Source organism: Gobio gobio, assembly GCF_949357685.1.
Source record: "Gobio gobio genome assembly, chromosome: 15".
Taxonomy (NCBI): domain Eukaryota; kingdom Metazoa; phylum Chordata; class Actinopteri; order Cypriniformes; family Gobionidae; genus Gobio; species Gobio gobio.
Window position 1 is genome coordinate 35,954,679 of NC_137108.1, and position 23,182 is coordinate 35,977,860.

The 23,182-nt window shown below is 38.2% G+C and overlaps 1 protein-coding gene across 2 annotated transcripts in view; it reads right to left on the reverse strand.

Annotated features, from left to right (window-relative positions):
- The window catches only part of osbpl10b (oxysterol binding protein-like 10b), a 72,449-nt gene that overhangs the window by 17,640 nt on the left and 31,627 nt on the right, over positions 1 to 23,182 (reverse strand). For both annotated transcript variants that reach the window (XM_079836591.1, XM_079836590.1), the window contains 3 exons: positions 19,104 to 19,326; positions 18,766 to 18,908; positions 1,648 to 1,794 (listed from right to left, as the gene is read on the reverse strand). In XM_079836591.1, coding sequence (XP_079692717.1) covers positions 1,648 to 1,794; positions 18,766 to 18,908; positions 19,104 to 19,326 — 513 coding nt within the window. The remainder of the gene's footprint in view (positions 1 to 1,647; positions 1,795 to 18,765; positions 18,909 to 19,103; positions 19,327 to 23,182) is intronic.

Genomic DNA, 23,182 nt, shown 5'->3' on the forward strand with positions numbered 1-23,182 from the left:
ATTTTATATTATTTAACTACGCAACGTGATGTAATGTCAGTAAACGCCCCTTATTTCTGGTGCTCAAAGATAATATTATAACTCTATGCTTGTCTTTGTAACACATATTCTGACTCCATAGATTAATGCTCTGTCCCTTCCCCCTGAGGCCTACAGTACACATACACACATCATTGAACCTCATCATCTGAGCTATCCAAATGACTGCTCAAATCCTGCTGAACTATAAACACAAGCCCAGAAGGAAATGTTTATATCAGAGAGACTAAACAAAGACTCCTCTGTAGGTAGTAGAGAGAGAAACATATATCAAAAAAACAACACAGAGACATTCCTGAGGCTGATGAATCGCAATTAGAATAATAATATCATGTCACCTCTCGACACGCTTGAATCGGTCCATTAGATTCCTAATCACGAGGACGAATAGGAACATCAAATCAGATAACATATCCTGTTAACTGATTACGTAAAGTATAATTATGAAACTGAGCTGCGTTTATGTTAATAATATTCCTTGCACGTAGCATGGTACTGTAACAGCGTGGTTTCATCAAATGATGAATCAAATTCAATCAAATGAAGGAGAATGTCAAATTCCAAGAATTTATCTTTTAAAAATAAACCAAAATACTCAGGAGATCAATTTCGATCGATTTCAAACACAGCCTAGGTCAACTAAGGGAGAAAGGAAATGACCACAGGAACTGGGAGCACAAAACTAAGCCAAAACAGAACATAACCGTGACAGGTACTTTCTCAATCTGTGTCTGAGACTGGACAATCTCCATGCAAGACTACAATACATAGAAAGAAGTATGAGATCGTGGAAATGAGTTATCCACAACTAGATCACCTGAGCACTGTTTCTAAATTAAGACATACCAAACACCTTTATTATTTTTATATTTACAACATATTCACATTTTGCATTTTTAAAACTTTATTTTAGATCTGTCAATATATTCAATTGTGATTAACTGCATACTTTTTCATGTATTATTTACTAAAACTGCATCGAAAGAACTAAAAAAAGCAAACACTATATAATACAAATACAATAATTTAACCAATTATATTGGTATAAATTATATACATTTGACTATTAATTGTGTATTCCAAAATATTCCAAATATGTGTGTGTTTGCCAAGTGTTTGCCAACATTTCCAAATCATAAAAGGCTGGAAAACCCACCCTTTGTTCCCTGAGATTGAGAGCAGATAAATAGTCTTGAGTGGTTCCTGTTTGTATGTGAAAAGGAAGAATGATGTATAGTGATAGAATGAAGTAGGGAATGGCCGAATTCTTTCAGCCCCCTTAACTTGATTAATTTGGGTGAGACAGCAAGTGTTTTTGTGTGTGTGTGTGTGTATGGGGGGACTTCAACCTGAATTCACACTGGCTCACGGGGGCTTGTGTCACCGTGGGAACCTAAATTGAGGTCCCCTTGAAGAAACAAGCTTATAAATCATACAGAATGAGTTTTTTTGGAAAAAGTAAAAATGCAGAAAGTTTTGTGAGATGGGTAGGTTTAGTGTAATGTGATAGAATATACAGTTCATACAGTATAAAAACCATTGCGTCAATGAAGAGTCCCCACAAAGATAGCAAACCAGATGTGTGTGTGTGTGTGTGTGTGTGTGTACCCGTGTGAGGTCCATGCCCAGTTTGAGTTGAGAGAGCAGATGGAGGATGATGCTCCTCTGGTCATCTAAGACTCCGAGGTCTTCCTCCTCATTATCGTCTGTGTCTGTGATCTCCTCGCTGGAGTCCACCGATTCTGGGCTGGAGTTCTGCAAATCACACACAGACAATTTACAAATGTTACTGAACAAAGATCACTTGTGATTTACTATTAAATATTTATTTAAACCTAATTTCTGTGCACCACATCTGTGGCATGCTATGAAAGCTCAAATCCACCACCACCAAACAAAAAAAGGTAAATGAGACACTAAGGCTATGTTCACACTGTCAGTTTTTGGGATTGGCAAACGCATTTATTTACGGGTATAAGTCTTGAAATGTCCCGTTCAAACAGCAACTTATAGTAGCGTCTTGAATACTGTCTGTATGAATGTGTAACGGGAGTCGAGCCTGTATTCTCTTACCAGTAACCACAGCGACAGTGACCAAAGTAATATCCAAGATGGTGACGTCCATAAAACTGAAAAGCCTTATCACTTTTGATTTGACAAGAGTCCATTCGAGCTGCGAGTTCATCCATCAAATCTTCAATAAATGACAGCAGATTTTATTTCTGGGTGGAGAACGGGGCATTTGATTCAGGCGTACAACACAAAACTGGAGAACAGTGACTGTATCTAAACCTTTAGATGACACACAGCTCCGGTTTAACAAGAAATGCGGTTGTGAGTGCGGAAAATGTACGGGTGCGAGTTTGGTTATAGAATGCAGCGGTTGTCACTCCCGTGACTGTATTAATGAAGTACAGGATTGACAACCGTATTCTGCTGCCGTGTAAACGTAGCCTTATCAGATTACCAGATAAAATCGAAAATATTATACATAATTATGATTTTTTTTTTTATCTCATAATTTTACCTTTTTACAAGTATGTAATTTACCAAAGCATAATTTTTGTTTTGTAATTTGTTTTGTTTTTTATTTGTATGTGGCACAAATAGAGTGGTGCAGGTATGACATCACTTTGTAGGCCAAAGGCGGAAGCGAGTTAGCATTTTAGCACTTCCTGTTCCCTCGTTTCAAAGTCAATGGGTTTTTTGAATGGGGTTTTGGTTAAATAGCTGAAATAGTGTCTTGAGCTTGTGTTCACCACATTAATCTATGACATAAAATACATCAGTATTACCCCACTTGTGATTTTTTTTAAGCTGTTACATGTCTTGAAAAAGGCGGTTGCTAACAAGAGGCTAATGGGACTAAAGAAGCTGTCGAGGAGATTTAACATGGTCACACCGAAAACATAAGCTCAGTCCGCTTTTACAGCCTGATTATGCTCATAATTGTGCTCTTATAAACTAGTCTAACTCAAGCTTTCTGGGAAAATGTTTTGAGATAAAAACTGAAAGAGTTGTCGGAAGCTTAGTGATGACGACGTTGAAATCGCGGAACCGTGGTTTATAGCCTACCTTTAGCTTTTTACTTCTGGCAGATGCATTAAGGCTTTGTAAGTATCATAAACTTTTGTGGATCACAGAGCTTGTTTTTGTGATAATCCAAAAGCCTATGGAAAAATCCTATTGGGTTTATCTAGAGGGAACCAGTGTGATGCTAACTGCCGGTTGGCCTACAAAGTGACGTCATACCGGCTTCCATATCATGCTGTCAGTAACCACAGACAATTTTGACTTTTGAAGGAAGTCGATTATATGTTTTTTTCCTTGAAAATAGCTTTCAATACTCCTTTAACTACAGAAATGTAACTAAAAAGAGAGAACATGGTGGATTTTAAATACATTTTAAGTTGTCATCATTATATTTAGTTTGCCTGTACCGTATTTGCATGTAAAATAGTTGAAAAAATATGATTATATTAAATATTATATTAAACCATTTTTTTCTCTCTCTCTCCAAATGGCAGATGCTCTTTGCTTGCAAGGCAACTGTGCATTTGTATGCAGTCTTGGGTGGCTAATGTAGTTGGTACCTCCTGCAATCGCTCATGCAAAAACGTTACATTGTTCCTAATGCATAATGTAAAGAAGTGGTCCAGAAGCGCCTGCCCCAAAGCTTCATGGGAAGTGAATAAAAAGCCCCTTCCTCTAAGGGCACTACGTAGATAGTGTTGACAGATGAGCGGAGCAGATGAGCTCTCTCAGTGGATCACTCTTTTTTTCCTTTCCAAGGCACACAAATGTAAGTAACTGAGGGGCAGCAGATGGGATCTAAATGGGTTACGATATGATTAGACTGTAAAGTAAAACAGTAGAGTTTTGTGGACTAGCCGTAATCCCCGAGGTAACAGTTACGACTGGGCACATTGCCTGTGGCGTTATGGCTAGATTTTATTAGATTCTCTTGCAAACCATTTATCATCTTTTTTCCACTTCCCTTTTGTGTTCTCTAATGATGGTAAAAAGGGAATATTGTGTTCCCAGAAAAAATATGGTAGCTCATCGTGCCGGATGGAACGCCCTCATTTCGAGCTGCAGTGATCCACCTGAATATTTCATAAAACAAGAGCACTTTCTCCTTCCCTCTACGACATCACAGATATGATTAAATAAACACATGCGAATAAGGTCACATGCAAGGTCACCCATCCACAAATCTATACACACAAATGCATCATCAATACTAAATACAATGTTCCATGCTGGCATGTTGTTCAATAAACTCCTACTGTCCTTGCATGGTTTGCAAAGGATCAAGGACATTCGAAACGATTTGTGTCCTTCTTTCTCTGTGGAGGCTCAGTTGGGTGGTTTTGTTTTGTTGGACTGTTTGGTAGCAACAGTAAAAAGCCAAAAGTTGGATGCAGAAACGGTTTATGCAAATCAAATCAAAGCTAATTAAATACACAGAGTATACGGTCCGTTGATGTTTCTTCTAGAAAACAATGAGATTGAATGGAAAGAAAATAGAGGAATCTCACGCATCTCCTTTAAAGTTTCAGAAGAGCCCTAATGTCTCAAACTGTGCTCAAATTTACCAAAATCTACGATCAAAAGCCAGAGATTTCAATATGAACTCAAGTATTTCTCATCAAACTGTCCCAAAACCAAATTATCGAAGCATTGCTATCTTTATATGGCTCTATCACACTCTGTTAAAAAGGGTCTCTTCAGATTTCCTAAATTTCTCCTATATTCATTTACTTTATACATATAGAAGCTATTAAAACGCAAACTCTGACTCTGAGCTAGGACATTTTCCACTGGGAGTCCTCATAGGCTAAAAACTGGCAAAACAATAGGACCGGACCAATATGAAAACATTACAACAATGAATGAAGTTTCCAACTTTCCTCCCAACCAGCAATCCAAAGGGTCACCCCTCCCTCTCGCCAACAGGATAAACATGCTGCCCTAATAATTAAAATGAACTCAAACTTACATTCATTTCAAAGCTGGTTCAGAAATACGCTCTTGGGTGTTCATCTCATACTTTCACTGTGGTGGTATCCACAAAACTCTCTCTTTCACGATCTCTCACAAACTCTGACACTCTTATCTTGCTGCCCAGCTGTCCCCGAGCGGAGGAAGCTCTGCTCCCTCCCACTTCGCCAGCCTGTACTCTCTATCTCTCTCTCTCTCTCTCTCTCTCTCACTCGCACAGATCGCTAGTTTAAAATACAGCTAAACTTCACAAGCTTTGTTTGCTCAGGACCATGAAGAATAGAGACATTACTGTGAATAGATGGAAATCATGACTGGTAAGAAGATTCAAATTGAGACCCTCGTATTGACAGAGCGACTCCCAACACATTCACTTTCATAGTGCATTTTACACCAATTTCACCTCTGCCCCGCCCCCCATTACGATGCAACCAATTGTACCTACTTTTACATGCATCACCTGTTTCTCAGAGCATGCACACAACGATGAGGACAGGTGCAGTTAGCTTGACACGTTGGAAAAATTCAGTCTGACTAAAGACTTTCGAACTTTCAAAGTGCAGGTATACTTATTTAGAGTGTCCAGTCACTTTCGGTTCTACCTTCAGTCATCAAACAGCCCCTTTAGTCACTACGTCAATACTAGTCAACATACCAGCACTAACATGAACTTTTACAAGTCCCAAATAAAAAGTTTAAAAAAAAACCTTGGTGCATTGGGGATGTACTGTAATACTTTAAATTAGCATTTCAATAGATTCCAGTGATGGCAAAGCAGAATTTTCAGCATCATTACTCCAGTCTTCGCTTGATCCTTCAGAAATCATTTTAATATGCTGATTTGCTGCTCAAGAAACATTTCTTATCATCAAAGGTAAAAACAGTTGTGCTGATTAATATGTTTATGGAAAACATAATGCATTTTTTTCAGGACTATTTGATGAATAGAAGGGTTCAAAAGAACATTATTTTAAATAGAAATCTTTACGGAATGCATAGCTGACATTAAAAAGTTGGATGACTAGTAATTTCCTACTACTTGAAAAAACAGAGATTCTAATTATTGGACAAAAAAATCAGCACGTAGTAACCTACAGTAGAATACTGTCTCACACTCGATGGCTGCTCTGTCAAGTCCTCGTCGTCAGTTAGGAACCTGGGTGTGCTCTTTGATATCAATCTTTCATTTGAAAGCAACGTTTCTAGCATCTGTAAAACCACATTCTTCCATCTTATGCTCTCAAAGCAAAATGCAGAACAGATAGTTCAAGCGTTCATGACCTCAAGGCTAGATTATTGTAATGCTCTACTGGGTGGTTGCCCTGCACGCTCAATAAATAAACTCCAGCTGATCTAAAACGCAGCAGCCAGAGTTCTTATTAATAGAGTTCCCTGTTAAACATTGCATACATTTTACTTACAAAGCACTAAATGGTTTAGCTTCCCAGTACTTGAACGAGTTCTTAACACATTATAGTCCTTCACGTCTATTGCCATCTCAAAATTCTGGCCAGTTGATAATACCTAGAATATCAAAATCATCTGCAGGCGGTCGATCCTTTTCCTATTTAGCACTTAACTCTGAAACAGCCTTCCTAGCGTTGTTCGAGAAGCAAACACACTCTGTCAGTTTAAATCTAGACTAAAAACGTAAATCTTTAACCTGGCATACACATAGAACATTATCAATTTCTATTATTCATATCAGTTAAATGATTGTTAGACTGCATTAACTATGTCAGACGGAATGGGAACACTTCCCATAACACCTGATGTACTTGTTACATCATAAGAAGAATTGCATTTACGCTTATATTAGTCTCTCTGTTTAACCCAAGGTTTACAGTGGTCTGCCGGATCCAGGCCGTATCCAGATCAGATGGTGGAACTGCGCCTAGACACGACCACAACGCAGACCTGAAGTGTCAGCAGAGACCGTGTCAACTAGACTCTCCCCCTCCTTCCCTTCTCTTTCCCTCTGTACAGATAAAAACGTTATCAAAATGATTCCCGTTCACATGGGTCCACATGCAGAAAAACCTATGCTGTTTTATGCATGCCAGACAAGTAACTACACACCTGGTCACATACGTATTCAAACACGCTTGCCTACACACGTAATGCCGTCACCATTCTCTCAGATTCACGTTTTTTAAGTTTACTCGAAGATGATAATGGTATTGTTTCAAAACTTATTTCAAAGTTTGCATTCTCAAGCCACAAAAAACTGTTGCCATGCAAATGAACGGTCAGAACGCATTAAAAGTTTTCTATTTTAGATAAAAATGCTGTTATGTAAGTGGCCTGAAAGTAAATAAATGGCCTGTAACTAATGATTTTTTTCAACGGAAATAAATCAATCAAAAACGTACTTAAGCTGGACAATAACTTTTTTTTTCCATAGCTGCTGTACAGCCAAAACAATCTTTCTTCCATTAATTTCCTATTATCACTGTGTATCACCTAATGAATCTGTATTGTAAAAAGCACTATATAAATGAAGGTGACTTGACTATCATTTTTCATCCTTGCTGAATGAAAGTATTCATTTCTCTCGAAAAAGAAAAAAGTCTCACTGACCCCAAACTTTTGAATGGTAGCTTATAAATTATGGCAGTGTCAAAATAAGAAAATAAAACCCAGTGTTCGCCATGATGTTAGTACAGTATGTTTAAGAGTGTGATGAGTTCAGTGTAATTTCAGATGATGTGTTTAATCCCCATGAGGTCCCATGACATGGTCTGATCCTCACATGACTCCACAGGAACCTCCTGAACCTAGTGTGTGTATGCATGACTATGTTCATAATGGAAATACTAGAATACTGCCCAGTATACACAGAATACTGCCTACTATTTATTTAAAATAACAGTATATGAAATGTTTCAAACTGTTCAACGGTAAGCGATTCAACGGTAGCATGATATATAGTTACAAGACCTCATTATATGACGGCCACATATAATCTCAGAAAATTAAAAGTTTGCATTTTAATTCAATTTTCTCTAAAAATGTCTTATTAATAATAAAAAAAGCCCTGCTTCATACTGCAGAAATACTAACAGCAGTATTGTCAGTGTGCGATGAGCAACAGAGAGAAAAAAGGGAAGAGAAAATGAGAAAATCCCCTGGTCAGAGGATTAAGTGTGGACTATAGATTTCACATTGGCCATTGGTATGATCCCAGATTATACTCTGCTATGTCTACTCTGCATTTAAAAGAGTTCACAAACACAACACAAGTACAGCTCTGGCTCCAGGCTTCGTCTTAGCATACAGAGATGCTTTTTATGCAGAATACAATTAGCTCTATTATACACTCTAGATGAAATACAGTGGGGATAAAAAGCGTTGGGAAGCACCTATAAAAATGCTTAGACTTTAAATGATAAAAAATCATTATTATATGATTATATATATATATATATATATATATATATATATATATATATATGATAAATCCTAATTAATAGGAAACACCGTTTCTGGAAACCTTCCTTTTCAGGGCCCGATCAAAAAAATCAGCTGACTTTGGTCAGGTGACCTGACATCATGTTACAGCTTCTGAAAAAAACAGCACGGGTGTGCAGTGTTTTAAAACAGCACCACCTTCATGAATTAATAATCAGCGGCAGCACGTTGTCTTCAGGGACGTAGTTAACGGGAGTGCCTACGCACTGAAAACAGGATGAAACCACGCTGCTAAGACAAAGAGCCTTTAATGAACTCTACCACGCTGAATTCAAATAACAGTACAACTGTCTGGAGAAACAAACAGATCGCAGGAATGAATACAAGGATAATGAACAAGTCAATCCATTTGAATTCACCATTCCAGTCTTATCCAAAAATGTATATATAGTAGCATTAAACTGGTGTACAAATGATAATAATAATTTATAAATTTTAAAATAAACTACAAACTACATTTTACTTTTTATATTTTAAAATAGTATTAAAATAATATTTTACACTGATACATTAATAATAATAATAATAATAACAACAACAACAATTTATATATTAAAAAAACACTAGATTTTACTTTTCTAATTTCAAAATATTATTATAATATTAGTTTACATTGATAAAATAATAATATTAATAATAATTATAATCATCATCATTTTAAAAACTTAAAAGTAAACTACAAGCTACATTTAACTTTTAATATTATTTTATATTATATTGATAATAATAATAATAATAATAATTTTAAATACAACTTTTTTCACATTTTAAAACTTATATTATTGATATACATTTATAAAATAATAATTTAAATGTAGTGATAAATTATTGACACATTTTGCACAATTTTACAAGAATATGTATGTACTTAAAGGTGCAATATGTAGGATTTTTGCAGTAAAATATCCAAAAACCACTATAGGCACATTTTGCACAATTTTACAAGAATATGTACTTAAAGGTGCAATATGTAGGATTTTTGCAGTAAAATATCCAAAAACCACTATAGGCCAGTGTTATATATTTTGTTTGGTTGAGTACTTACAATTTCCCAAATGTTTTCAACTATTTGTAAATCATGAGAAAATTGCAATTTAAACCAAGGAACCGGGACGTGTGAGGGAGTCGTCTGTCATTGGCGTCATATCCGCATTACTCTCGATTTCCGCTTTTACTGCCATAGAAACCATGGCAACAGACGTGGACAACTGCATAACGTCTCGCGGTTGTTGATGTAGCTTACTGCTAGTCTCATACAGCCAACAAACTAACATTATAACTTTCAACACACTCAAATGCAGTTTAGATAGTGTAGACCAAGTGAAACAGCATTGCGTTCCTTCTAGGGGTGGCACGGTTCACAAAACCCACTGTTCGGTTCGTATCACGGTTTTCGGGTCACGGTTTTCGGTTCTGTACGGTTCTTGCTGTTGTTTTTTTTAATCGTTAACACTCCAGAAATGTACTTCAGCATATGGTATATATGGCTTAATCATCCACAATTTAGGATACAGCATTAAAAAATTGTTATATTAAGTTGTTTCCTAACTGGCTGTCTACCGATTCCGACACATTGGCGTAACATTTTTCATTTTAATCATATCAATTATGATCAGAACAATGCACTGTGGCTTTAATTATTAACAAATTTCACCATTAAGTGTTCCGTGTTTCACAATCACCATATGACATCCAGCGCTGTGAAAAAATTAAATTAAATACACGAAAACACAACACTGCTAGAAGTTTTTGCCCAAACCTCAAAGACATGTTTAAATTATTAAAACTAAAAGCATATCTTAACTTTTAAATGTTACATTTATCATGTGAACTACTTATATACAACATGTTATATATGCATGCGTGTATGAGACAGAGGGGAACGCGGTCGCATTTGCAGCAGATATATGCTACCCATCATAAATCAAAGCATGAGACAGACAGGGGTCGGAGGAGAACACCAGAAAATGTGACAGAATGGACTATATTTGTCTGTATTTGCAATACACAATGCCGCGGTTCAGCTGCGTGAGACAAACACTGTCAGTGTGTGTATGCGCAACGGGCACGCGCTGCTCCCGCTCTCCGCACTGCATCTGCCCTTCCTGCTATACGACGCTAGTGCATCCTCCAACAACTCCGAGCAGCCTTCCTTATCTCTCCCACTTGCATTTCTACATGTGACGTGACCTGCAGCACTCCACTTTTACTTTACTGTATGTCCACACAAACACACACCTCTTATTTCGTGCGAAAAGGACACCCACTGTCTGAAAACATACGGGTACGAGGATACATTGCGCATGCGTCGAACCGTGCGACGCACACACTCCGAACCGAGGCAAGCGAACCAAACGGTTCCGTTTTTTTCCATGTACCGTGCCACCCCTAGTTCCTTCACAATTTTAATTGGTCAAATAAACTGACCTGTATGAGTAGTAATTCAGCACTCGCGGCACGGGTAGTTTGGTAGAATGAAATGTCCTCATTTCTTTATATGCCCCGGGACTCACGCATGTGGCGCTGTTATCGGTCTCTTATTAGTAATCGCGCCCTGCTCAATACCATGTTAAAAAACATGACTGCATTCACTCATCCAGAAACATTATTTCTCCAGAAACATTATTAGTTCCATGATTCCACACTCATTCACTGCGTCATCAATCTACGCCTTTGTTATTGTTTTAAAGAGGTTAGCGACCCCTAGCAGCGAAAAAATACATATTGTAGCTTTAAGAAAATTATTAAAAGCGCATTTAGATATTAAAAAAAATATCTAGACTTTACAATGAGGTTTGTTCATTAACAATAGTTAACTACATTAGTTGACATGAACTAACAATGAACAATACTTCTACATATTTTTTAACCTTAATATTAATCTCGACTTACTAATACATTTTTAAAATCAAAAGATGTATGTCAACATTAATGCACTGTGAACTAACATGAACAAAGGTTAAAAATGCGGTAAAAATGTATTGCTCATTGTTAGTTCATGTTAGCTCATGCATTAACTAATGTTAACAAATGAGACCTATATTGTAAAGTGTTACCCGCAAAAAAAGGGAAAGGAAAAACTGTAATAATAGTGCTTGTGGGAGTTTAACTACACAAAAAAAGCCATTGGATCTTGGATGTCTCCATTCCTGTAAATCAGAACTACTGGAATCAAAATATGAACCAAATCGATAAATGAGTCCATCCCCACTAACACCTGTCTTAGCCGTGGCCCAGTTTGTCTGGTGAACTGACCGCTTTCCCATTTCCAGGCAAGAACACAAATTCAAACCTTCCCTGTTGTGTTACCTTTCTGCCCCAACAGTGACGAGGACAGATGTTTGCCTTCTACTCTCTCACACTCACACAAACACCTCACCCGAGGGACACAAAACTCCCATACACACACCAATTTGATTCTCGACAAGCATTTGCACCGCTGCCTCTCCTGTCAAACATCTGGGATATGTATGCTTGATGGGCCATGTCTCATAGCTCGGTTTTGTTTTTCTGTTCCCTGTAGTTCGGCTGCTGTTATTTTCCTCTGACAGCACAGAGGAGCGAGCTGTCAGACCATGAACAGACACTGAAATCTCTCTCTCCCCCTTTCCTTTCTAAGATGATACTGCTGACAGCCTCATTTCAATCCCAGTTGTCCAAAAATCCAATAAAAACGTTGTATTAAGAAAAGAACCAGTTAAATGCTGTGTGTACATTACCCAAACCTACTACACTTCCTTCCCAGACAGCTTTATTCAGTCGTGACTGCTATAGTCGTGACTGCCTTCCTCTGCGGTTCACTTGCAATCTTCAATCACTGCAATCTTTTCTGCTCTCTGCCTTCCTCTATTGGTCATTACGAAGAAGTACAACCATTCTAATCAAGAAAACAATAGGCAATCTGCCACGAAAGATTGTGTTATGTTTCATTTACATCAGAGCAAAACAATCTGCAGGCATTCAAACACACGCAAAGGTACATATTTGTCAATTAAAAGACTCAGACGAACGCTTTGGCATTTGGCCAGCGGTGATAAAGGAGAAGTCTCCAACCCCCGAACGCAGCCAAGATTTATAACCTCTCGAGCGGCACTGTTGTTTTACAGCATGTCTTGCTGTTTCTGCATTCAGACATGAAGAATCACTGGGACGGCTGCTGAATAAATCGCTTGGCTAATCATTCGTTGTGTTCCCTATATCCTTGAGCAATCCCTGTGAATTTTAAACTGTTCTGGCTGAACTACCGGCCAGGCGATTCTCATCGGGTGGGCAGCTACGCCATCGACCCATGGCCCTGTCTGTCAAAATGAATTACAATATCCCAAACTCTTGTAGAATAAGTAATCATACATTCTGACGAGTCTACTTTAATTAGAAAGTAGGATATCCACAAAATCACATTTTAAATACATATCCCACGGATTAGGTCAAATGTTATACAGCAGTTAGATCTGGTCAACTAATCTGATCATATAACAAAACTGGACGGCTGTTTTAAATAAAAATAAAATATCTGGACATGATGCATCTGAAAGGTCAGTTGTAAATATTACGGGAGAATTATTGTATTAGTAACTCGTTTTGATTAGAATTAATAGGGAAAGTGTTAAAAACTATGCAAAAGCATATAAATCAGGGATTCCCCATTATTTACTTGAAATACTTTAGATTTTAAGAAAGTATTTCAATAATTTAAAACATATTGACATGTTCACTGTTCTCTGATTTAGGTTAATAGTCACATGACATGCATGCATCTTTTTTTAATCTTAAAATGATGTATTTTACATTTTTTTTTTATTTAATTGATTATAAGCGAGTTGATTCATCAAAAATGAATTTGTGGATCATACATCACCACATGAACTCTCACGAATGTGCAATTGAGAGCTAGGATAGATTTTTCATTGAATAATGACTTTTACTTCACATAAAGTCTGAAATATTGTTTACGAAATCATGCAGACTACTTTTATATTGCGCTATATCTTTGAAAGGGGTCCTGTTATGCCCTTTTACAAAGTCTTGATTTTGTTTTTGGGGTGTACTAGAATATGCTTTCATGCTTGATGTTCAAAAAACACATTATTTTTCACATATTTTACATTATTACAGCACCGCTCTCCCCAGTCTGAGCTGAACACGCCGTTTAGTTCCGTTTTTGATGAAGCCCCTCCTTCTGTAATACGAAATGGGCTGTGATTGGCACAGCTTAGCATGTGTTCGGGGAAATGTCACGCCCCTTACCATAACCGTAAGCTCAACTCAGAGGTAAATATTAAGGATGGCGTAAATTTCAAGCCAATTCAAGCTTGATTCAGACTTAAGAATGTTTACAAACAAGAGGATTGTCCAGAACTGATTTCACGCACAGACTCTGCCAGCATGGATTTCACAAGATGTTTCAGAGTGGTGGTTTTTTTTTGTTTTGTTGTAATTTTCTTTTTTTAGATACAATGTTATATATCATGATATTTGTCTGAAAACTATGGTAATACAAACAGTAATCGATCACAAAACCAAGGTTAATTTTCCTAAGGGGCGGTGAACAGCCTTACAAAAGCGAGAGCTTACAAAAGCTGCAGTAAACAAATAATGAGACATACTTTTAACAAGTTGGGAGCCAAAACCAACAGATTGTCCCAACAAAGTGGGAACTGCTACATTTCTGGAGAAGCTTTTGTGCGTAGCCTGCATTTTGCTCTTTTAGAATCTGGAAGCTGTTAAAATGTGCAGCACACAGATAAATGTTGACGTTATAATATTCAGGAACAGTGTTCAAATGAGTTTTGGAAACGTGGAGGACAAAACAGCGTCTCTTTGACATTAGCGGCAACACTGTCTTCTCTAGATGTTAATGTGTTTCTTTCTTCAGTCGAAAAGAAATTACGTTTTTTTTAAGGAAAACATTCCAGGATTTTTCTCCACATAATGGATTTAAATGGCGACCAACGGGTTGAAGGTCCAAATCAATGCAGTTTTGATGGCCTTTGAAGGGCTTCAGAGGGGTTTGCACGATCCCAGCCGAGCAATAAGGTGTTATTTAGCAAAACAATCAGTCATTTTCTTAAAAAAAACAAAAAACGATTTATATACTTTTTAACCACAAATGCGCAACTTCTGTGTTGTTCTTCTTCATGTCGTATTACGTCATCACGTTGGAAAGGTCACACACGTGACGTAGGTGGAAGTACCGACCCGGTGTTAAAACGAACGTGCAGACTAAATCAAACGCCCTTTACAAAAATAACGATAAAACAAAGATGCCGGACAATTTCAAATTTGGAGGAGAACATGAGATGGAGTTTGTGAAGAAGAAAAACACTGAAGTCGCGATAAGACCCTATTCCTCGACTGGGATCGTGCAGAGCCTCTGAAGCCCTTCAAAGCCCTTTGAAACTGCATTGATTTGGACCTTCAACCCGTTGGTTGCCATTGAAGTCTATTATGTGGAGAAAAATACTTTCCTCGAAAAACGTAATTTCTTTTCGACAGAAGAAAGAAAGACATGAACATCTTAGATGAGATGGGGGTGAGTAAAGTCAGGAAAATGTCATTTTGAAGTGAACTAATCCTTTAAGTGAGTAACATTATAACTTCACAAAGCCCGGAAAAAAATGCTGCAGTCCAAACGAGTCGTTCGTCGTACTTCTTGGAAAGTGAATTCTGTTAAATAAAATATCCCATAAAGTGTTTAACACAGTAGATCTAACAGTCATACGATTAGTGATAAGATCGATTACAGTGAAGAAGACTTGAGTGACATTGATTTTTACTCAACTGTAAGATATAAATGTACAAGCATCTTTCTTCTCGGAGAGGCACTCTTGGTTGCTGCGACTAGTGAGCTTCTGTCAACTGCAAAAAATCTCATTCCGTGTTTGACGGAAGTAAGAAAGTCTTGTGATTTGACTTTGGAATGACATGAGGGTAAGTAAATGATGACACGATTTTCATTTGTGGATGAACTATTCCTTTAATTTCCACAGCGGCTGAAGTGGCTTTTTGGAGATGGCAATCACATTATGCGGCGCAAAGACTTCGGATAATTGCGTATCTCCAGGGGTACAATATCCACAGTGTGATAAAGATCACCAGAGCACTCCTGCGTGACGCGGGCACAGCATCCATACAGCAGCAGAAAATGTAAATGCACTGCGCTTCCAAAAAAGGAGGCTCTCATATGCAGCATGATGGGATTGATTGATGGGGCTCATATGAACTCATTTCAGACTTTAGATATCAGCATATTTCACTGTCTTTGCTGGTTTCATGCCCAGATAATCCATGAACCATGCAGTTGATGCTGATGTTACATTTATAAAACTGCATTTGGTGCTGGAAGCACCTTGAAATACCTTAAAATTTGTTTTACACTTCAGTATCGTGATATGATCATCTTTTTAACATTCAACAGTGCGAACGGAGTCATTTAAAGGTTTAATGATATGAGTCACAATGTTAAATGAATTAGATGCATTATACCGGGTATATCAAAACGTAGCACAGATTCTGTCTGTTGCATTCTGGGAGTATGTTCATCCTCACAGGGTGCCGATTTAATGACAAGCACACACAAAGCCAACGCAAAATGAATTATCTCCCTTCGGGCACAGGCGCACTCACAAATGAACCAGTATTTATACATACGCCACTGCGTGCATGCAAACAAACAGTCGCATACGCTTACACCAAAGAAACAGCAGCCCTGGCCTCTCTCCAGAGGCATGCAGGCGGATAAAAGGTTTCCAGGAGGGATGGGCTGACTCATTCAGGGCTTCAGAGGGATTGTGGGTATCCTCAGTCACCCGCCACAGATGCTAAAACTAGAACACGTCCAATTAGTGCTCCTCTTCCACTCCTTCGCTGCAGAAGTCTGGCAGGCGTGCGTACAATAGCAAAGCCACGTTTCTGAAACTTGTCAAAGACATGCCTTCTCTACGGGAGACTTTAAATGAGTCAGAGACCATTCACATTTTTTGGGGCTATTATCAGATAAGCTGAACAGATCCCAGTGACAGATTTTACCCCTGAAAGATCATCTCCCATTAAAAATGAAAAGTGGCATGTCACAGAGCTGCCAGCTTCAGAACGATAATGATGGGTGTAATGATGACTATATTGCAGGGGTGTTTTCTTTGAGGAGGCGAGGGAGAATGTGCTGCCTCAGAAATGTGGATGAGAAAACTATTAGCAGTCCAAAAGCAAAATTAAATTAAATGTGAGACTCATTTTTCTAAAGCAATGTTGTCTAACAGTGACAGCGGCAGATAAAGTTTCAGGTAGCATCTATAATAAAATAAAATAAAAGATAATTGTGTTGCTTAATATTCTTGAGAAAACCGTGATACATTTATATATACACTGCACAGCCAAAAAATAAAAAAAATTAAATAGCCAAATACTTACGAGTCTGATTGGATCACAAGAAATGAAAAGCTACACACTCCATCAATTAAGGTTAGAAGAACTGTTATAACAAACATATAACATGCTAGAAACATAATAATCACTGCAATAATGATCCAATCATAGACTCTTAAGTATTTGCCTCTTCAAATCCAAATAGCGACTTTTTTTGTCCAGGGAGTGTATTTACACTATCTTGCCAAAGGTTTTGGGACGCCCCCCTTTACATGCACATGAACTTTAATGACGTCCCATTCTTAATCCATAGGGTTTAATATGGAGTTGGTCCACCCTTTGCAGCTATAACAGCTTCAACTCTTCTGGGAAGGCTTTCCACAAGGTTTAGGAATGTGTTTATGGGGATATTTGATCATTCTTCTAGAAGCGCATTTGTGAGGTCAGGCACTGATGTTGGACGAGAAGGCCTGGCTCATAGTCTCCACTCTAATTCATCCCAAAGGTGTTCTATTGGGTTGAGATCAGGACTCTGTGCAGGCCAGTCAAGTTCCTCCACACCAAACTCACTCATCCATGTCTTTACGGACCTAGCTTTGTGCACTGGTGCGCAGTCATGTTAGAAAAAGACGGGGCCATCCCCAAATAGTTCCCACAAAGTTGGGAGCATGAAATTGTCCAAAATGTCTTGGTATGCTGAAGCATTAAGAGTTCCTTTCGCTGGAACTAAGGGGCCAAGCCCAACCCCTGAAAAACATCCCCACACCATAACCCCCCTCCACCAAACTTTACACTTGGCACAATGCAGTCAGGCAAGTACCGTTCTCCTGGCAACCGCCAAACCCAGACTCATCCATCGGATTGCCAGACAGGGAAGTGTGATTCAGTCACTCCAGAGAACACGTCTCCACTGCTCTAGAGTCCAGTGGTGGCTTGCTTTACACTACTGCATCCAACGCTTTGCATTGTTCTTGGTGATGTAAGGCTTGGATACAGCTGCTCGGCCATGGAAACCCATTCCATGAAGCTCTCTATGCACTGTTCTTGAGCTAATCTAAGGGCCACATGAAGTTTGGAGGTCTGTAGCTATTGACTCTCCAGAAAGTTGGTGACTTCTGCACACTGTGCGCCTCATGTTGCGCTGACCCCGCTCTGTGATTTTACATGGCCTATGACTTTGTGGCTGAGTTGCTGTTGTTCCCAATTGCTTCCATTTTGTTATAATACCACTAACAGTTGACCGTAGAAAAATTTAGAAGCGAGGAAATTTCACAAAAGACTTATTGCACAGGTGGCAACCTATCACGGTACCACGCTTGAATTCACTGAGCTTCTTTAAAGGTGGACTGTGTAAATTTTAGCGGCATCTAGCAGTGAGGTTGTGAATTGCAACCATCTACACTCACCCCTCCCTTTCGATGCACGTAGAGAAGCTACGGTGCCCGACACATGACAAAAATGACATCTGAGACAGCAAGGAGTAGCTAGCGCTCTATAGAGAAGTTTGTCCGTTTAGGGTTACTGTCGAAACATGGCGGTGCAAAATGGCGATTTCACTGTAAGGGGACCTGCGGTTGTATGTAGATAGAAATGGCTCATTCTAAGGTAATAAAGACATAACATTTCATTATGTAAGGTCTTTATACAGCACTGGAAACATTACATATAAGTACATTCGTGTATTACAGCTTCCACAAGAATATTAAGCAGCACAACTGTCTTTAACATTAATAATAAGATGAAATGTGAGCAACTGCTATACAAAAATATAAAGGATGCTAGGAACAACTTAATATATCTGTGTCCTTTTCTAAAGTAACACTGTCCAAAAGTGAAATAAAAAAAATAAAAAAAAATAAAATAAAAAGTAATAATATTTGTGCGTACCTCCGCGTCTTTGAGGCGTTCTTTGCTCCTATGAACAGGGGAGTGAGGCTGATGTCTAGTTGAGGTGTTGTTACATGCCAATTCTCCATTCTTCACATAGTCTTCTGGGGCAGTTTTGGGCCTCGACCAAGTAGAGATGTTATCTGCACATAGGATGATATCAGTTATCATACATTGACTATTATCAAAATTTGTGGACACTGAACATCAAATGAAGCTTCCAATACTATAAATCAGACTATAATATTATATATTATATAACAAGAGAACACATTTTGGCACGCTAAACTAACACACATCACACATTTCAGAAGAGATAGACAGTGCCATATTCTTGCCTGTATTCGATCCCTGCGTGTGGCTGTGGGTGATGTGTTGGGCTGCCTGGCACACATTGTGCTGAAGGATACTCAGGCATTCTCCCAGACAGCTGAGTGTGGCTGCAGACGTGGCTTTGAGCAAGAGCAGGTCCTGATCCAGGGAGGACAGCGGCCCGCGGCTCGGCAACGACTCGATGGAATTCACCAGGTTCTTCTGTTGGCCCTCCGCCTGGGACATGACCTAAAAAATCAAGTCAACAGTCTTCTCATCGATTTCATTTGGACTTCAAAAGCATCTTAATTAAATCAATCTGAACGGCACACATTTGTATTTAGGCCTACTTCAGCTGGGCTTTCAATTACCTACAGAACGGCCCTCGAGTAAATGAATCCTTTATTAGAATACACATACAAACTAGAATTAGTTCTCCAATATTTAGACCGGCACATGCTGCCAACTTGTATACAGCATATGTAGCTCATTTTACTTCTGTAGAGTGAAATATTTCTGTGAATCTGAATAATCAATAAGACAAAAATGGGTAGAGCGTGACCTAAATTTATTCTTTAAGAATTGGTTTGCTCATGATGAGAAGTAGCTGTTCCAAAAGTAAAGTAATTTCAGAGCCAAAGCAGGTTGATTTCATACTGACTTTAACAACAAAGTAATGTAAAAATTTAACATTATTATAAAAAAAAGGATCGATAAAAAAACGAACACATGCAACATGACATGCATATATGGATATACATACACAGATACCAATGTTGATTGTTGAAAACAGTTGTGCTGCTTAATATTCGTGGAAACTGTGATACATTATATATATATATATATATATTGTGCTACTGTAGCTTGCCACGTGCATCTATTAGCCTTGGCTGCCCATGACCCTGTCACCATTCTTCCTTTCTTGGACCACTTTTAATAGATACTGATCACTGCAGACCGGGAACACCCCACAAGACCAGCAGTTTTCTGCAGTTTGTCATTTCATCACAATTTGGCCCTTGTCAAACTCAAATTCTTAAGCTTGCCCATTTTTCCTGCTTCTAACACATCAACTTTGAGGACAAAATGTTCACTTGCTGCCTAATATATCCCACCCACTGACAGGTGCCGTTATGAAAAGATAATCATTGTTATTCACTTCACCTTCATAATGTTATGCCTGATCGGTGTATATACTACAGAATAATAAAAGATATTGAGGTAAAGTAGAGATGAAAAGTGTGGTACAATAGATGTAATATTGTGGCTTTTATTCCAGGTTCCTGATTTAAAGCAGATTGAGACGCCTGTAATCCCCCCAGAGTCAAAGTAATCTCCTGGATTAGCTCAATCCCATTTTCCCAGTGTTCAAAACAAACCTGTCAGCTGCAAACCTCTCTCACTGAGAATAATTGACATATCTGTGAATATATATCGATCAGTGTGAAGAGAGTCGTGAGGGAAAGTTTGTAGTGTCTGCCACCCCGTTTGCGTCATGAAGGTAATGACCATGGGTTTTTGTGGTGGTGTAGATATCGGGCAGCTCTAATGAAAAGCAGACAGACAGCCAAAAAGGAGCAGAAACTTGCAGGACATGACTCATCACTGTAGGCCGCTCTGTATGTGCATATTTCTCTCTCTCTCTCCTTCCGCCATTCCAACACTTTAGTGATTGCAACACTATTACAGCACAGCTGTAGTTTTAATAGAGGAAACTTATACTCACACTTAAAAGGAACATTAGCGTCTCCTAGAGATATCTGCCTCTCAATCCGGTTTTTAATAAATACTCAGAAACAAATAAGATTATATAAATGTGATTTTTTAAATGAAAGAATATTCCTATGTTCAAGGCTGCATTTATTTGATAAAAATACAGTAATATTGTGAAATATAATTTAAATAACGGTGTTGTATTTTCTCATTTATTCCTGTGATGGCAAAGCTACATTTTCAGCATAATTACTTTAGTCTTTAGTGTCACATGATCCTTCAGAAATCATTCGATGCTATTTGCTGATCAAGAAACATTTCTTATTATTACCAATGTTGGAAACGATTAATGTTAATTCATATTTTTGTGGAAATCGTGACACATTTTTTAGGGTTCAAAAGAACATTTATGTGAAATAGAAATCTTTTGTAACATTGTAAAAGTTCTACTGTCATTTGATCAATTTAATGCATTCATCTGAATAAAGTGTTTCTTAAAAAAATCTAACTTTTAAACAGTACTGTATATCAGCTGAAAATTAACCTTTTAAAGCAACAGTTCATTGAAAAAATTGAATTCATGTCATTATTACTGATTGTAAAACCCATATGCTGTTACATGTAAAGGAAAATTGGAACTGTTAAGTCCAAATCACTCCACCGAGTCTGACAGACGCAGACCAATGGCGATGTTCACCAGATTACAGCACGTCACTTCTCAGATATTCTAACTCCAATTCAGCATGTTCAATCACTAACAGACTGGGGTAACACACTTATCCGACAAAGTGTCTGTTGCCGTCTGTCGTCATCTGTCTGTGCGGCGTGAATAGGCCTTTAAGACCCATTCACACCAAGAATGATAACTATAAAGATAATGTGGCAAGTTCTCACAGTCCCTCGGCCTCGCTGCTTGCCAAAGATAAGTATAACAATAACTACAGTGCCTTCCACTAATATTGGCACCCTTGATAAATATTCACAAAGGCAGCTGTGAAAATAAATCTGCATTGTTTATCCTTTTGATCTTTCATTAAAAAAAAAAAAAAAAAAAAAAAAACCTAACCTTTCATTGAAGTAAAACAATTGAAAGTGGGGGAAAATCTAATTTTGAAATACATGTTTTTTATAGTTCATACTGGTCACAATTATTTGTACCCAATTATTGCAACGTCCTTTCCCCATGTTAACAGCTCTGAGTCTTCTCTATAATGCCTGATGAGTTTGGAGAACATCTGACAAGAGATCAGAGACCATTCATTCATACAGAATCTCTCCAGATCCTTTAGATTCCCAGCTCCATGTTGGTGCTTCCTCTCTTCAGTTCACCCCACTCATTTTCTGTACGGTTCAGATCAGGAGACTGGGACGGCCATGGAAGAAGCTTCATTTTCAAGATTCAAGAGTTTTATTTGTCACATACACAGTTATATACACAATATACAACTGGCAGTGAAATGTAAACAGGTCCGCTCCATGGACAGTGCAAATAACAGTTACAAGAACACAAGGGGAAATTAAAATAGAAATAGAATAAAATTAGAATAAAAAGTATTAACATAAGTAGAGTTATAAATAAATCAAGTAAGATAAAAATAGGAAATAAGATAAAAATAAAAAAATAAAATAAAAATATAAAATATAAAATAAGTGGATATGATAAGTGAGAAACTGTAGACTTAAAAATAAGTGGTTAACATAAAATATATATATATATATTTATATATAGAGAAGTATGATGTGCATGCAATAGGTATAATTGCAAATGGAGTATAATGTGCAAACAGGAGTATGATGTGCAAACAGGTTATTACAGGTTGTTACACAGTAAAAATAGGAACGTAAAGTGCAGTGCAATGGCAGTATGTGGATGTTAATGTTTAAACTGGATGTTTATGCGTGTGCGGGGTGAAGTGAAGTCACGTGACTGAGTTCAGGAGTCTGATGGCCTGGGGGAAGAAACTCCTCCTGAGTCTTTCAGTCTTTGCCATCAGGCTACGGAAGCGCTTACCAGATGGCAGCAGGGTGAAGTGAGAGTTTGCAGGGTGATTAATGTCTCTGATGATTTTAGTAGCTCTACCTCTGCAGCGTTTGGTGTAGATGTCCTGCAGAGACGGGAGAGCTGAGCCTGAGATGCGCTCGGATAAGCGCACCACTCTTTGCAGGGCTTTGCAGTCGTGACTGGTGCTGTTCCCGTACCACGCTGTGATGCACTGAGTCAGGACACTTTCTATCGCCCCTCGATAGAAAGTTTTCAGGATGGCTGGTGAAACCCTGAATTTCCTCAGCTGGCGCAGGTGGTACAGTCTTTGCCTGGCTTTTTTCACCTGTGTCTGGATGTGTGTGGTCCAGGTCAGATCCTCGGAGATGTTCACACCCAGGTATTTGAAGC